This window comes from Lissotriton vulgaris, chromosome 3_1 (genome assembly GCF_964263255.1).
Source record: "Lissotriton vulgaris chromosome 3_1, aLisVul1.2, whole genome shotgun sequence".
NCBI classification, from domain to species: domain Eukaryota; kingdom Metazoa; phylum Chordata; class Amphibia; order Caudata; family Salamandridae; genus Lissotriton; species Lissotriton vulgaris.
In genome coordinates this window covers 792,887,846-792,906,283 of record NC_141689.1, presented here as the reverse complement: position 1 = coordinate 792,906,283, position 18,438 = coordinate 792,887,846, and the positions used below count along the sequence as shown (strand labels likewise).

The 18,438-nt window shown below is 45.9% G+C and overlaps 1 protein-coding gene across 1 annotated transcript in view; it reads left to right on the top strand.

The window, feature by feature from the left end:
* Positions 1–18,438, top strand: part of ALDH7A1 (aldehyde dehydrogenase 7 family member A1) — a 311,199-nt gene that overhangs the window by 282,621 nt on the left and 10,140 nt on the right. The window contains exon 17 of the mRNA XM_086961105.1: positions 16,103–16,178. Coding sequence (XP_086817231.1) covers positions 16,103–16,178 — 76 coding nt within the window. The remainder of the gene's footprint in view (positions 1–16,102; positions 16,179–18,438) is intronic.

The following is an 18,438-nucleotide window of genomic DNA, read 5'->3' as shown; positions in this document are numbered from 1 at the left end:
CACCTGTCCTGGAAGGTGGTGTTCCTCGTGGCCATTACATCGGCCCGCAGGGTGAGTGAAATTCAGGCGTTGTGTTGCCAAGAACCTTATACTGTATTTCATGCTGCTAAGGTTGTTATGCGTACTCACCCTAAATTTCTTCCCAGGGTTATTTCTGACTTTCATGTCAACCAGACCATAACTTTGCCTACGTTTTTTCAGAATCCTTCATCTCCAGCGGAAAGGTCTTTACATTCCCTGGATGTTAGGAGGGTGTTGAAATTTTATCTGGATAAAACCAAAGATATTCGTAGGTCAGACCAATTGTTTATCAATTATGGATCGGTCAGGACGAGTCTTGCCACCTCTAAGCAGTCCATCTCTAGATGGATTGTGTCCTGCATACAGCTGTGTTACCAAAAAGCTAATAAGACCTTAGGAGGTAAACCTAAGGCTCATTCCACCAGGGGCAAAGCCGCCACAACAGCTTTGCTCCGTAATATTCCAATTGCAGAAATATGCAAGGCGGCCACTTGGAAGTCGGTCCATACCTTTACTAAGCATTACTGCCTGGACACTGATGCCAGGGCAGACGCTCAGGTTGGGCAGGCTTCGCTGCGAAATCTGTTCGCACAATATTGGTATTATTTCTCTTTACTCCACCGCCGCTTTGGTGTGGGGATGGGCTTGCCATTCTATTCACTAGATTATGACTATACACAGAGATCCCCTACTACAGAAGGAGTAGTTTCTGTCCTGTAACTCCAGTTCTGTAGTAGGGGTATCTCTGTTATAGTCATAAGCGCCCGCCCTCCTCCCCGGTGGAGAAAGATATTCATGTAAGGAATGCGACAAGTCTGGCGTGTTACGCCTTCAAAAAGAACTGAAAGTAAAAGGGACCTGCTGTGCCTTCTGGGATACTGGGAGAAGTTCTGGAAAGTTCTCTTAAAGGCACAGTATCCTATTTAAGCCACATAATGACAGCCTATGAGGCTTGTCTGTCCATGCCTTCCTCTCTATCATTCCAGAGGCTTTTACTGGTAGAGGCTAGTATCTCTATGGAGGAAACTGGGCAGGCTGTGCTGTTTGTGTGTTTTTTTTTGGTGGAATTTCTAGTTGAAGTACTGGACAGTGTAGCCTGTTGATATAGGCTGCATTATTTGTCTTTAAATTCTCTCTTAAGTGTCTTTGCAGTTCTGCATTTTTTGACCTTAAGAGATAATTTTTGATTGCCGGGGTCCACGCACATGGGCGGGACTATTCACTAGATTATGACTATAACAGAGATTCCCCTACTACAGAACTGGAGTTACAGGACAGACTACTCCTTATCGATCCTTCGGAAGGCTCAGAATCTCATGTCTGTTCCTTCTGCGACGGTGAGGACGGTTTCTTCTCTCCTCGGTTCGATTGCCTCTTGCATCTTTCTCACTCCACATGCAGCCTCTGCAGGAATATCTAGAGGATCAGTGGGACCAGAAACGAGGGAGCTGTGAGGACAGGATCCAGCTATCGCAACACGCGTCTCAGTCCCTGGAGTGGTGGTGTTCACCTCACAATCTCCTCAGAGGGATTCCGTTCCACAAAGAGATCCCGACCCAAACCATTGTGACAGATGCGTCTCTCCACGGCTGGGGAGCAGATTCGGAACACCTTCAAATACCGGGAATGTGGTCCCAGACGGAGTCCATGTATCCTATCAACTTTCTGGAACTCCCAGCAGTTCACTTGGCGCAGAAAGCCTTCCAACCATCATTCCACACCAGTTCCCTGCTTGTACAGACGGACAACACAACAACAATGTATTACCTCAACAAGCAGGGAGGCTCGATATCACGCGCACTTTCTCGGGAGGCGCAGACTATCTGGAACTGGCTGCTGGCCAGGGGACTGACTATCACGGCGACTCATCTGCCAGGTGTGCAGAATGCTCAGGCAGACGCGCTCAGCAGGCTCGTCCAAGAAAATAATGAGTGGGTCTTAAACGACGAGGTGTTAAGCGGAATCTTCACATGGTGGGGCACTCCAGACATCGATCTGTTTGCCGCCGCAGAAAACAGCAAATGCCGAGACTTCGCCTCCAGGTTTTACCAACCGGGGATGCTGGGGGATGCACTGTGGATCAACTGGTCGAACAGCTTTCTCTACTCTTTTCCACCCATTCCCCTGATTCTGGCAGTATTGATCAAACTGTCTCAGTCCAGGGCCAGGGTGATCCTCATTGTTCCGGAGTGGCCTCGGCAGTGGTGGTTCACCGACCTCCTTCAATGGTCTCCCCTGCTGCATCTTCAACTTCCGTGTCGGCCGGACCTTCTCATGAAGTTCGGAGGGCAGATGGTGCATCCCAACCTCTCGTCGTTGAATTTGGCAGCATGGCTCCTGAGCTAGTGCAGTATGGACATTTGAATCTGCTGCAGAACTGCATGGAGACATTAAAAAAGACACAAAGACCATCTACAAGGACTTCCTATGCAAACAAATGGAAGAGATTCTTCATTTGATGCACGTCTAAGCGTGCAGACCCTACATCCTGCAAGGAGGATGTCATCCTACCGTACTTACTGCATTTGGCTCAATCTGGCCTTAACTTTCATTCCATTAAGGGTCACCTAGCAGCTTTAACTGCATATAGAAAATTCCCTTCACAAACTTCCTTTTTCCAAATCCCAGTTATCAAAGATTTTCTGGAAGGTTTGAAGGTGTTTCTTCCCATTAGGCGTTCTTCGCCTCCCCGGGAGCTTAATGTGTTGCTGTCTAGACTAATGAAGGAGCCTTTTGAGCCTATTCAGCATCTATGCTGGAAGGCAGCTTTCCTTGTGCTACAACATCGGCTCGCAGGGTGAGTGAGATCCAGGCTGTCAGATGCACGAAATACAGTATAGGGCTCGTGGCAGCAAAGGTTGTGATGAGAACTCACCCAAATTTCCTTCCTAAGGGGGTGTCAGATTTCCATGTGAATCAAATGATCACGTTGCCCACGTTTTTTCAGCATCCTCCTCTCCGGCGGAGAGGTCCCTTCATTCCCTTGATGTGAGAAGGGTGTTAAAGTTTTATTTAGATAAGACCAAGGAGATTCGTAGATCGGATCAATTATTTGTTCATTGTGGATCGGTCAGGACTGGTCTTGCCACCTCTAAACAGTCCATCTCTCGGTAGATTGTGTCCTATATTCAACTGTGTTACCAGAAAGCTAACAAGACTCTAGGGGGTAAGCCTAAGGCTCACTCTACCAGAGGTAAAGCTGCTACTGCCCCTATACTGCGTAATGTCCCCATTGCAGACATCTGTAGGGCTGCCACTTGGAAGTCAGTCCATACCTTTGCTAAACACTAGTGCCTGGACTCTGATGCCAGGGCAGATGCTCAGGTTGGGCAGGCTTAGCTGAGAACTGTATTTGCACAGTAATAGTTCTGTCTTTTTCTTCCACAGCTGGGTTTGGTTTGTTTGGGATGGGCTTGCCATTCTATTCACATGATTATGACTATACACGGAGATCCTCTTCTACAGAATTAGTAGTTTCTTACCTGTAACTCCAGTTCTGTAGTAGGGGTATCTCTGTTCTGGTCATAAGCAACCCGTCCTCCTCCCCGGTGGATGAAACTATAATATCCTGAATGCTACAGGCCTGGCTTTATACACCTTCAAAAAGAACTGAAAGTAATTAGCCTTTGGCTGTGCATCATGGGATACCGAGGGTCTCTGGAGGGTTCCTTAAAATCACGGTATCCATTTACAGACACAACATGGCAGCCTATGGGCTTGTCTGTCCAACCCTTCCTCTCTATCAGGACAAAGGAATTTTGTGAAGGGGAGTTTCTCTATGTGTGAAACTTACCAAATTCTTTAAATTTCAGTTTTATCTGGCTATCCTTTTTCACTTCAGGATGAAGTACTGGCCAGAGTAGCCTTGTTAACTTCAAGCTGCATTATTTGTCTTTGATTTTCTCTTAAGTGTCTATGCAGGATTGCAGAAGAGGACAACTTAAGAGACTATTTTGATTGCTCCAGGGTCCACGCACGTGGGCAGGACTATTCACATGATTATGACTATAACCGAGATACCCCTTCTATAGAACTGGAGTTACAGGTAAGAAACTACTCCTTTTCACAAAATGCTTGGCAGTAGCCATAGCCCATCTAAGAAGACAACCTATTCGTGTCTTCCCATACTTGACTGGCTCGTAAAGTCCAGCTCGCACAACAGCTGTCTACGCTACACACAAAAAACTGTGCAATTGCTCCATGAGCTAGGATTCACAGTAACTCTGTCCAAATCCAATCTCCAACAATCCACGTCGCAAGCATATCTAGGAGCTACTATGAACACACAAAAAGCTCTAGCATACCCGACTCCAGCCAGAGTCCGGAATATACAAACCCTGATGTCTCAGTTTTAGCCTCAACACTCCTTACCAGCTCAAGTGTTCATGCAGTTACTGGTAATGATGGTGTCTTGCATTGTTATAGTCCCCTACACAAGACTTCAGATGCGTCCCCTACAGGAATGCTTAGCATGTCAGTGGAACCAAGCTCATAGTCCGTTATCAGATCTAGTTTTGGTGCAGTTGTGGAACACACAAACCCTTTTAAGAGGGTGGCCCTTCAGCGACCTGGTTCCACAGATAGTACTGACTGCAGAAGCATCACTGACAGGTTGGGGAGCGCATCTCCAAACCCACACAATTCAGGGCATTTGGAGCTTGCAGCAGAAATGGCTTCATATAAATCATCTAGAGCTGCTAGCGATTTTTCTGGTGCTGAAAGCATTTCAAGTTCAGCTGGTACGCAAGACTTTCCTAATTCATACAGACAACATGACAGCCATGTACTACATACAAAAACAGGAAGCAACACCCACTCTCCAGCTGTCACAGCTAGCACAGACCATCCTGAAATAGGCCATACATCACAAAATATATCTCCTAGCAAAACATCTTCCAGGAGTAGACAATCAGATGGCAGATTTGCTCAGTCGTCAGACACAGCAAATCCACAAATGGGAAATACACCCTCAAGTTCTCCTCCCATTCTTCCAAATGTGGGGATTCCCACACATAGAACTGTTCGCTATACATCTAAACGCAAAATGCCCAAACTTCGCGTCCAGTAATCCACACCCATTGTCCAAAGGCAATGCACTATGGATGAATTAGTCGGGGATATTTGCTTATGCTTTTCCGCCTCTCCTACTCATTCCATTAGTGGTTCAGGAACTCAATTAAGCATCCCTAACACTAATCCTAATTGCTCCCGCATGGGCATGTCAACCTTGGAACTCTCAGAAGTTCCTCACCAAAAATTACGTCTTGCACCCAAGCTCCTCACTCAGAGCCATGGAGACATAAGACATCCAGACCCCAGTCAACTCAATCTGGCTCCTGAAATCTTAGAGTTTAGCGATCTTAATCTACCGCCAGACTGCATAAATATTATCAAAGATGCTAGATGTCCTACTGCAAGAGCTTGCTATGCAGCAAAGAGGAAGTAGTTTGTGATATACTGTGATAACCACCAAATCAACCCGCTTGATGCTTCTGTAAAAAAAATTATATGTTATTTGTTACATCTACAACGTTCCAATTTAGCGTACACGTCTATACGTTTACATCTGGCTGCAATAGCTGCATACCTCCAGAATAGACAACATCTATCTCTTTTTACTGTACCTGTTATCAAAGCCTTTATGGAGGGACTTTTTGGGGGGCGTTATTTCAGAACTTCGTGTCCTTCCCAATACATTTGATTGAGCCCCTAAATGGTGACCTGCTGAAGACTTTGAAGCGCTGTACTTTAGATTGTGCGTATCCAAAATTAGACTATTTGGATTTCGGATGCTGATCGCATTGCAGCTGCCAATTAACATATGCAGACTTGAAATTGCTGGGGGGATGTGGGCTCATACCACTGTGAGTCACAGGCTGCACTTAATTCTGTGGATAAATCTGGTTCTGAAATGTCACACTTCTGCTGAGTTTGGAAACCAATGCAAAAACAACAGTTGATGGACAGAATGCAGAACAATGTCATACATTCACCCCAGTACAGAGATCTGGGCCTAAATCCATGTTTTTATTTTTTGCTCACCACACCACCCCAGTTCAGACATGGCCATATGCAAATCAGCCTTGACCCTGTGCCTCATGGGAACAGTCCAGCCCGAACTGCCAATCCATGTCTTCCCTGGACCGGAATCAAGCATCCTAGGACCGGTTTCTGGCTATCAGCCGTCTTCAGCCAGCTTGACTCTAGTGGCATGGAGAGCACGGGACTCACGTCTGAGCATACCCGTCCCACTCTGGGTGACAAATGCAAAAACAACAGTAGATGGACATAATGCAGAACAATGTCATACATTCACCCCAGTACAGAGATCTGGGCCTAAATCCATCGTTTTTTTGCTCACCACACCACCCCAGTTCAGACATGGCCAAGTTTGGAAACCAGACCTCCAATTCAAGGCTTTGTAGTAAGGTGTGGGGAAGCCAAACCATTTTAATTGGCTGCAGAGCAGCCAATCAGAACTCCTTAACTACATGGTTCAATTTTGATGGAAAGGCTTGGGAAATAAGCTACTCTAGCCGAACTACGGGCTGAATGAAAATCATTTAATTAAAAAATGCATTTTTGTAAATTGCTTTTCACCTGTTACTGGTTGCCATCATACCAAACTTCTTATGCAGAAACTGGTATATATTAGTTTCAGAGTGATTAAATCACAAAAACTGCATTCTCCCCAAAACATATTTTCGAAGGAATTGATGGGTCAAACACCAAACCCACCCCATTATTGGCAAGCTAGGAGACCCCACAGAAAAACAAGTTTCAGAATTTTTGCCAAATTCTAAAAGGAGGTTTTCTATTTTGCTTTGGCAAAGGGACAACTCACTTGCGCGTTCACTTGAATATGTAGATGCCTGGCACTCTTATTTGAAACAAAGGGGTCCTGGCTTCCACGTACAAATAGCTGCTTCCCACTCTCAGCATCCAGCTATACTTTTGGACACTCTGCTTCCTCTACTTCTCTTTTTCTTTTTTTAATGTGACCATTGAGGAATCTATGCCATTTGTGTATTTTCTAATTTTGTACATATTAGGCACGTATTGTTCGGTTTTGGAACTCAGTTGCTATGATTGCCTGTCTGGGAGATGGTGCATAATATTCAGCATAAGTAGTGATTGACTGTGGAAAAGAGTAACTCTTAAACCTTCTACTTGTGTCTACGGATTATGGGGATTCCAGACGAGCATGCGTAAACATACTTCTGGTTACCAGCCGTGCATAATCATGACACCCCCATAGTATCTCTTAGACACCTTTAAAGCTTAATTCCTTTTTATTTCAACAACACATAGATATATAAGAGGAAAAACATACATATCCTTAACTTGCCTTTCCAGATCTATCTAGCAATGACTAGCGACCTGCTTGCTCCCAGACTGTTTGGAAGTATTGAGCTTTAAGAATTGTGAAAGTAATGAAACTGTTGCCAAAAAAACACCAGGCCAGATAGTCTGGAGAAATATGGCTCATTGCCTGCAGATCGAATCTTCGAGTGTGCAGACTCAGAACATATATTTTGTGAAATGTTTCTGTAAGGTCACTGCATTGTTATCTCAAAGTATGGAGTGCTGGAAACTCAATAGATTCTTTATAAAGGAGGCATCATTGATGGGACACATGTATCCATATTCAGCACCGAAATATTCTGTTCCTCATGTCTTGCTAACACTTTTCTTTATAAAGAGGCCCGATAGAACGATAAAATCTATGGACGATCAATGGGTCGACCTCCTTATCGGTCACTCCGTATTAACAAGATCCACTACCAGTTACTGCACTCCTTAGGCTAGACAGAATCAGATCTGTAATATAGAGTGTTAAAGATCTAGCCAAAAGAATTCTGAGTTAGGATTGTTTATTTCCAACGAGAAACTAAAACACCTATGCACGCCCTTACCTGGCTGGCATCCTCAATCTTACGATGGTTTATTACAAGATCAAGCTCAATCGACCTACAGATATATTGTGTCCATAATATTAACTCCTGAAATGTCAAGGTAAATGTAGATTTCATCTGATTTCTCTTAAGTGTATAAGCTAATAACTTGCATAGGTGTGCACATGAGTTCTGGCCTCAACCTGCACATAAACAGTGCCCCTTCATTAAACACACCCATCTGCTTGAACTGTATAGCTTTTAGCCTCGTATCCTGTGCCTGGTTGCCTCCTTTCTCCTCCACTGTGCCGCTGACCCCTTCCATCAGTAACCACATATTGTTACCAGATCTCATTTAGTGCACAGATTGGCAGTTTCCTGGTAGCACATTCATAACATTCTTAATTGCCATTTCCTTAGTACACCAATTCATCCTTGTCTAATAACATGCTGCAACCAGTAATCAACTGGCAGGACATCACTGGTTTCTAATGGATGAGAGTCCCAATGTAGCGCCTTGACGCATCCCGATCCATTTATCTGCATTTTTATCATGTGCGATGTTTACTGTCCTGCTAATTGGAGAATTCCTTACTGGGTCCTCTGAGAATCTAATTGATCAGCATTAAGGTGAAAAAAAGGGTCACTGATCAATGCTCTGCACTCTTCCTGTTTCCTCTCATTCCACGGGTGCTTTGGTCAGGGAGAGGAGATAGGAAGAGTTGAGGATAGGAGCTGGGAAGCCCATATGTTACCTCAGCCTGTGTAAGAATTGGGAATAAGGTGGTAAGAAGAGAGAAAGTGAATTGGAGTTGTGATGCCCTCTGGCATTGTAGCTGTGATAAGATTAATGGGAGGGAGATGGGTCAACTTTTGAGGCCAGCCACAAATGTGATCACTTCCATAAATGGCTATGAGTGAAGGAAAGATTTAACAAGCCTTTTCAAGGCAACGATCTCGCCTTTGCAAAAGTTAGAGCTATTGACATTGTAGATGACTCATTTTTTTATTTATGTGTTGGTTTTGAAAACAGACAAATAAATGACATTGTCATGTACAATACCAATCGCTTAATCTCTCGCAAATGACACACACAGACCCACACCGAGCCCTACACACACACACACACAGCCATACACACACACACACAGCGCCCCACACAGAGCGACACACACACAGCCTCACACACACACACAGAGCCCCCCACACACACACAGAGCCCCCCACACACACACAGAGCCCCCCACACACACAGAGCCCCACACACACACACAGAGCCCAACACACACACACACAGAGCCCAACACACACACAGTCCAACACACACGCAGCCCAACACACACACAAACGATCACAAGCAGGGAACAGAGGCAAGAAAAAAAACAATCACAAGCAGGGAACAGAGGGAAGAAGGAAAAAAAACGACCACGAGCAGTTGCTAGGGGGGAATTTAATTCTAATACCTCTGTTGCAAAACGGGATAAAGAGGTGGCACAGCACCAACTTGAAACCGGACTTGGAAAGCAGAAGAATTGCACAATCACATACATTTGAAGATGGTCCTGTGTAAACCAGCTGCCGTTAGGGAACGCCTTTATACTCTACTGGTAAATGCACCGGAGAGGATATCGACACTGAAAGGCAGCGCTACGAAATAGGAAATAAGGCGCATACACTTTTAGTGCATGCCTTAAAAGCGAGAAAAAAAAATACATCACACCCCCTTAAGCTCTAAAGGAACATGACATGATACTGACAAACAAGACAAATAGGATATTCAGAGCATACTACAATTCCTTAAATAAAAAGTGACCCTATCAGAACAAAAGTACTTCTTGAAAAACTTACACTTATCACAAAAAAACAAAAACACAGCTAGGGGCCTCATCAGCCGCGTTCTTTAATATGGAAGTCCAAGCGGCCATTAAATCAAGCCATTTAAACCACAACAAACAGATAGTTATACCCGGAATTTATATAAGGTTTTGCCCCGGTTAATGTATTTCAATCAGCAGTCGAGTCAGGAATGGCCACAATAACCATTACAGAAGCGGAGGTCATCAAGCATCCCAAGCCGGGACAGAACTGCTGACACCCATGCCAAAAGGGAAGGCACAAAGAAGTTAGTAATAATATATATTAAAAGCGGTAATGGTAGTCCGCGCTAAGTAAAAATGAAATACTTGCTCTAATTTCATATATGACACGTGTATTATATTTTTTTTTCATCAAGGAATGCAGTCTCCCTGCTTTTGTTACCGACACATGACACCTTTTCCATGTCGAGTAGTGGCCGTCATACATGACATTAGAGCAAGTATTTACTTTTTACTTAGCGCTGACTACCATTAGAGCTTTTTGCTAACCTCATTACCGATCTCCCCATATTCTGTTGACTTCTCCCCCTCGGCCTCTCTCCCAACATGGTGCCTGCAACACCCACACGCATGTGCCTTGGGAGGTCACTCTTCTCGTTGAATTGGGTAACTCTCCGCCCTACAGTTAGCACTAAATAGCTGCCGCTTTGGATAGGCCATTCCAAGCCTGTGCGTTTCCTTAAATGTGTTTCGTTTTAAAATTACAATCATATTTTCACTGGCAAGTGACTCACCCGTCTCCCTCCAGTGCAAACTAACATTCCAAAAGAAGAGGGGCGAAAAAAGGAGGCGAGGCTGATCCTTGGACACTGCTGCTCGGGGGGTTTATGCAGGTTCGCCCCTTTCTTCCCCTCTAAAGTATGCCAGCCGAGGGCACACTCGCCTCACCTGGCCTGCAGTGTGGGGCTACTCTGAGGAATGCGGCCTCCAGGGGGCGTACTTCTCTGCTGGAGCAGACATGGGGCAGGTCTTGATGCAAAGGATGGGAGAATTTACAATCGGAGCTCCCTAAAAGTAACAAGAAGGGAGTAAACCTATGCTGGGTCTGCGTGCTCTTTTTCTTGCTTTATCTGTTCATTTTAGGATTCTGAACCCACATTCCTGTTCTCCTGTACGGGTTTATTATGCCCTTGGACCTAGCTAGCGCCATACAAAAGTGCACAAACAAATAAATAAAATGACAGACTCCCCCAGCGGGGCCGGGCGGTATTCACATGAGCTCAGCTGTCGGAGCGGCCGAGGGTGTCCGTGATCTGGCCAGTGGGGGCTGGGGGCAGCCGCGCACATCCAGCCTGGACCAGGGAAGGGGGTCTTGTGCCAGGCGCGCGGATGGACGGTCTCCGGAGCCAGGGAAGGGCTGCAGCTGTTGCCTCCAGCGCCCCCTCTCCGTCCCTGCCCGGGCTGGCGGAGCATAGGCAGGGAGGGGGCCCGCTCTGCCTGGCTCAGTGCTGGGGGGCCTGGGTCAGGCATGGGATGGGACGGGGTCTGCCGGGCCGGGCTTCATTCCTTCCGCCGGGGTCTGTGTGCGCTCTCCAGGCTGAGATGGGAGGAGGGGAAGGACGGAGGGCTGCGGGGCTCCTATCAATGCGGGGAAGGGAGCACAGTAAGGAAAAGCATCATAACCTGCATAAACCCCCCCGAGCCGCAGTGTCGATGGTGGGCGCTGAGGCAGCTCTGGTGACACATTATTTGGGAAATACATGACTGGAAAAATCTACTCATAGCCATACAGGATCCAGATTAAGTAATTATGGACACCTACTGGCATGCATAATGCAGGGTGCCATAGCATATTCTGCAGAAAGCATGCAGGACATCTGTATGAAAAATAGCACTCCACCTTCAAAACAATATCACTAGATAGACCCTGTATTCCAAGAGCCCGAACCTCATAATATTCCACAAAGCCAAACCTAAGAAACCTGCATGAACCAAAATTTAGCATATCCACCTCTATTTAAAGCAGTGCTTGGCAATCCCTACTTCCTATATTTAAATGGGCACTAGGGATCCTCTTTAAGTGACGCTTCTATGCTGCATAAAGTAGCACTTGTTGCTTCCAAATCCCTTTGCATAAAACGGCACTCAGCAGTACCTTTCTGTATATAGGGGCGATTGGCACTCCCCATTATACAAAGTTTCAAACTGTATGCTACTCCCTCTCTACATAAAGTATCACTGTGCTCGCCCACCTCTCTTACATGTATAAAGCGGTGCAAGGCATTCCACCCACTTTTCACAATCTTAATATAAAACAGCACTATGTATTCCTATCTCTCCCCCATACTTGATACCTAGCACTCTATAAAGCAGCATATGGCATCACTTCAGCATAAAACTGTGCTTGTTACTTCCTCCCGCCCCTACGTCAGTATAACATAGCAGCACTTGGATTCTAAGCCAATCTTCTGCATAAAATCACACTGAACTCCGCACTACAATGGATAAAGCAAAACACAGCATCCTTTCCTCGTAAATAAAAGCTGAACAACTTGTATTCCCCCATACCGAGAAGTGCTAGGCACTGTCCACTTATAACTAAGGCCTCCCACACTCCCCCTCCGTATGAATCAGCCCTAGACTCTCCCACTTCGCATAAGGCTAGTACGCGACACCCACGCAGTATACAGTTATGCTGAACAACCCCATCATAAATTGGCACCCCACCCCTTCATCCAATTGCTAGTGGCCCACTTCCCCGGTACAGGTTGTGCTTCTCAGCCAGAGTACAAAGAGTTACTGCCCTCTGTAACCTCGTATACAGCAGCTATGCAAACTCACCGATCAGTTTGCGCCTTTCCAGTTCGCTCATGTAGACACTGAGGCTAGTCCCAGGGGGGGGGGCTCCCGGCCTGGCCCCCTGCCCCGGGCAGCAGCAGGGCGCCGAGCAGCAGTAGCATGAGGGGGGGGGGGGGGACCCAGGGGCGGCGCCATGAGGACCCCGGACTCCTGCTCTGATCCGAGGCATGCTCACAGGGGCGGCGCCCGGCGGCTCATGTCTGTCCCGCGGGCTTCGCTCTGCCCCGGCCTTGCTCGTATCCCTCCCGTAATTCCTATCTTCCCTCCCGCTCCAACTCTGGTTTAGTCTGGCTCTAATCTGGAGCAATGACCGCCTGACGTTGCACGCCGTGTCGTGACGTTTTAGGATGTGCTAGTGCGTATGCTCCCTTTGCCTCGGCTGATGAAGCTGTGCCGTGTGTTAAACAGAGTAGTGAGGGGTGAGTGAGGGAGATGCGGGGGTCACAAACGATTCATACGAGCTGGGGTCTACGCACATCCCCATGGCATAAGCATAGTTTGCATCAAGTTCTGCTTTTCACACAACAGCCCTGAGCATGCTGGGGCTTGTAGTCCCGCACCCATAATGCTCATAACTCGTAATGCCGAAAAATTACTGTACAGCTTGAGCACCCCTCCTTCAACAAGCAGCAGAGGTTCTTGGCGAAGCGAGCGCATGGGTAGATGGCAGCAAAGCGGACCACACACGCCATAACACCACCACCTTTCTCTGAGGCGAGGTAGGAATGCCTCGGAGAAACGCAGTCTCATTTTGGGATTCGGGGGCGTGTTTTTCGTTCTCTCCTCTTCCCATTGGCCGGAAGGTAAAATTCCAGCCAATCGGAAGAGGAGAGAAAGAAAGTTAAAAACACACCCCCGAATCCCAAAAAAGATGGGGCTTGTATGGAGCGACACCCCTCTCCTCCAGTGGCTGACCTCCGTTTAGGAAGCCAACCAATGGAGAAGAAGGGCGGGTTGAAGCCCCACTCTGCAAAACATCAGTTTTCTCCCAGCGAGACTGCGCAAGCGCAGCCTTTGCTAGGCGAAACCTAAAAATGACCCTTCCCTGCCTACCCCTACCTTCCAGTGGCCATGGAGAGCCTGTCAAGAGACGAGGAATCTCCCTCCTATTGCCTTCCTTTAGGCAGCTGTATGTGTGTTTCACATTGCGCTAATCAAACTGTTTTACTTTAACTAAAACATGCTGGCATGCTGCATGGCTGGCAGTAAATAGACAGTTACTTCCAGCCTTGCCTACCTCTTGGAGGCTTGCAATTTTTTCAAATCACATAAATAAGACATTGCCATTTACAATGTCAATAGCTCAAACTCTTGCAAATGCGAGACCTATTGCATTGCAAATGCTTATTTAGCATTTGCAAATGGCCCAACTTTTCATTTGCAACCACTATAAATGGTCGTACATCTGGCCCTAAATATTGTGAAATATGCCAATGCTGGAGTGCTACATTCAAAGGTAAATACCACAATCTACTCTGACCTGAGCAGGTATTGATGCCCTCATACAGAGCCTGGAGCACATTCTGATATTTGCCCAGCAAACCGATAAAGAACATTCCTTATGTAGTTCCATTTGCCCTCTGTTTTTTTCGTTTTTTCCCCACCGTCTTACACGGCTGGGTAAATTTTTGTAATTTATAAATGGCGCCATTTAATCCACTCTTGAAGTAGACTGCACTAAGCCCTGACGAACAGAGTACCTATAGTGCCCAGTCCCAAATGCGCATATAAAACTGATCTCATATATGCCTCTCTCCTACAAGGCACAGTTCCCACAGCTCTAAAACATACCTCCATCACTAACTCCACCCAAAACAGTAGACCAGCTTCAGACCAGGAATGGGAAAGAAGCCACAATAGCGAACATCATTGAAGGTGTTCTTTCTTCTCTCGACACAAGTATACCTGAAATTATAAACCTGCTCAATTTATCTGTGACGTGCTCCCTATTGATCCACAAAATACTTCTGGAGCTCCTTGCACGTAGGAGTTACCAGTGCGGCTCTTCAGTTGTGTAATTCATTCTATTTAAACCGGAATCTTCTGGTCAGAATAGTTGCGTTCTCTTAGTGAATAAAAATCATCACTATCTTTCTTGTTCTTTATCATCTGAATGCGACTTCTGGTGTGGGTTATCCCCCAATACTACATACAATTTTAACTATACCAGTGGTGGCCGCCAATAACATGGTGTTGGGGCAGGTGGAGGGGAGTGCCTTAACAAAAGGTTGTGGGGCGGGTGGAGTGGAGTGCGGGAGGGGAGCAAAGTGTGGGGGGGGGGGGTAGGGGCTGTACAGTACTGCTGGGTTGGAGAAACCTAAGTGTGCATGTGTGTTGGCTGGCCTAAGACGGCTGGCCAAACACACATGCGTACTTAGAAGTGCACAACCACTCCTCCACTCCCTCCTACTTCCCTGGCCCCGCCCCTCCATACAGCACTGACTCAGCCAGCAGGTGAAAAATAAAACTATGGTAGAACATAGTTTTATTTTTCACCTGCTGGCTCTGAGCCAGTGGGTCTTCGCTCCTCCACCTTTGCGGAGGAGCCGCCCCTGAAATATACTTCTATTATATTTAGTTTCATATCTGCATAGACAAACTCATTGCACACCAAAACATCATCACAGGTTACTTCAAACTTATTTACGCATGCGTGATGCACTTGCCTTCAAAATGGCGCGGCTGGCAGCGTCAAAATCCTTCTTTGAAAAAATAAATTATATATATGCAGGGCTTGAAGTGGGATGAAAAAAGTTTGGGGTGGTCTCTCAAAGGGGTGTTGACGTAATTAAGGGCATGGCTTAATACACGTAAGCTAAAAATCTGTGCTTACCATAGTGTGCTAATCGACTGGTATTTTGCTGCTTCTGACTGCATCCAGATATATAATACAATGTCAGGACTGTTGGCTTTGTTAATGGTTGTTAGTTGCGTAAGATAAATAAGCAAAAACTTTGGCTTTGTTGTATATAATCTTGAAAATGCTTGAGTACTGAAATGATGAGGCTACGGAAGACCTGTTAGGAGTCTTTGTTACATCAAAATCAGCGAAGAGTGGCACTGCTGCAGAGGTAAGACTTATTTTTTCACCCTGAGGCTGAGGGCAAAAACAGAGAACCCGATTGGGACCCGCCTCAGCACCAGCTTTTTAGAACTGTCGGTGCTGAGCACCGGCAGGATCCGGCCCTCTTAAAGCCCTGTATTTAGCCATACTGCACAGCATCGGAGATAATGTGGAGCACGGCTAAAAAACGTTTGCATACCCCTTAGATGCTAAAGGCGAGACCTGTTGTCTTTTCCAATGCTTGTTGTCGGTTAGCTTTTTGAAACCTTTGTAGCTTCACGGGCTCCCTTGCAAATAAGTAGAAAAGCACACATTTCTAAAGGACTTTTCTATTTTAAACTAAATATTTAGAAAATCAGCTAGTCTTCTTTCTGTGGGCCTACTGTTCAAATAAAGTCATGTATATGATTGATGATGAGCTCTCATACTGCTCTGGTGCATTGTAGGTGGCGAGAAGCATACCGGCGGCGGAAGGGAATCTGGCAGCGATGCCTGGAAGCACTACATGAGGAGATCTACCTGGTAAGTCGCATCTCTGTCTGGGGTATTTTAAAGGGCAGGGTGAACTGTAGGTGGAAAATGTACTTCTTTGTGGTAAGCGGCAGCCTCGCTGCGGGAGACTGTTAGGCACCCGCTAATTATCATTTCTGAGGAACCTGTTTGCAGTGGCTGCTGTCGACATGCACGCTAGCATCCCTTGTCACCTCGGCCGGCAGTAAATAATAATAATTTAAACTCGGGCATTTCCTGCTCTGATTCGAAACAATGAAATCTGCCCCGGGGTCAATTCAACATAGTGTTGTCAAATTACAGGTAAAAGCTAGAATTCGTCTGTTCACACCTCATTCCTTTGATCTGTTTTGCAACTTCGTGACTGGGTTGCACGCTAGCAGTTTCTCTCTACTTGCTCACACCAGGTTTAACATCCACACTGGGAGCAGGACTTTAAGTGGATGAAACAACCGGAGTCTCTCAAAGCGGCGTGGTCGATGTGATTAAGGGCGTGACTTAAAAACACAAACTATAAATCTGTGCTTACCATAGTGTGATGCCCGACTGGTATTTTGCTGCAGTTGTCATTGTCTCCAGATATATAATACAAGTCGCATTACACCCACAACAAGCCAGGACTATTGGCTTTGTCAATGGTTATTAGTTGCATAAGATAAATGAGCAACATCTATGACTTCCTCGTATATAATATTAAAAATGCTTCCCTTACGAAATAATGAGACTATGAAAGAACTATAACGAGTCTCTGTGAAGTTACATCACATGCAGTGAAGGGTGTTTAGTTAAGAAGCCCTTGCTTCAGGCATTTGTGGGTTACCCACAGGTCCGAGCCAGCATCCCGCTAGGACTGATTCAACCATTCATCATTCTGAGTTTGATTGATTCAGAACTTTTTACTTTGGCGGTATGAATGTTGGTACAACAAAAAATTACATCTATGGTAGAAGCTATATATAAAAAACTATATTGGGGCCTCTTTGGAAAGATAAACGTAAAAAGTATGAGCAGAGACTTGCACCTCCGTTTAAATGTACTTAAACGTTTTTTCTATTTACATATTTACTTATTAGTATTTAAGGGAAGTGGTGCCAGTTGCAGATCTTCGGATGGATGCTTCTAACTGCAAATTCATCACCTTTTGAATTCTCCCAGGTGTCAGGCTGCAGTAGCTGCGCCACACTGACAGGTGACATCAGTCAACTTCGTGGCGACTGTGTTTTCACAAGGGGACACAGTTCCTAATGGCAAGGTGCAAAAAGTCATCCAAGCCTGAGGGTGCAAATAGTCACCCATGCAATGGAAAAAGGAAGGTGAAAAAAGTAAAGAGAGAATACAAAAGATCCCTAGGTAAATAGAGCCCGCTGATACAGTGGAAAACCACTTGTTGTCCTCTGTTGCCCTCACACACCCCAAAGAGTGTCATGCTTCATCATCGGGCGGTTGCTCCTCGTAGGGCCGGCGCTGCAATTCCCTACGGGTCCCCCGAAGGGTCTCTTTATCGGAGATCTTTTTAAGGACTGCCGGATGGTGCATGCGGGTGTGCGGGGTGTGGGCCCAGGGAGGGTGATAAAGGTGCGTGCAAAGTGGAAAAAGGTATTTTAATAAAGGGTAAACACGCAGCGAATGTATAGATTGTAAACCCTTGGTAGATAAACTACTTGAATAAAATCTTGCCCCGGAGGCACACTATGCCCGGGTGTCTAAAGGTCATAGGTCAACATGTTTCGCGCCTGTATCGCCATAAGGGTCGTTGGCGCTTCTTCAGGACCAGAGCAATGATGATATATAAAGTGCACGTGAAAACAAGTGTATAACTAGACCCTCTAAATAAAACTGGGCGGAGCAGGAACCTGTATACCTATGATATGGCTACAGCTGCATGATGAAATAACGCTCCTGATGGGAACCTAGGGAAAAGAACAAAGAATAGAGAAAAGCATCAGTAACAACTTGATGCCTCATTCTGCGCTATAACTGTATGCACATCAATTGTATAAGGAGTGAGCAAAGAAAAGAAAGAAGGCTCAAGAGGCATTTGAGTGTATTCAATGGGACCCTGGCACCGTGCAGTATTGCGTAGACACAGTGCCAATGAGTCGTTATGTCTATGGTACCACTTGTAGCCCTCTATATCTTTCACAAATTGAAATTATTCCCATAGAGTCTTGACAGTTGGTAAATGAGTTCATATATTGCTCCAACTCTCATAGGTGCCATGAGGTAGTTGATTTTTGCAAAAATGCTCACCTCGCAATGTTACGAAGGAACC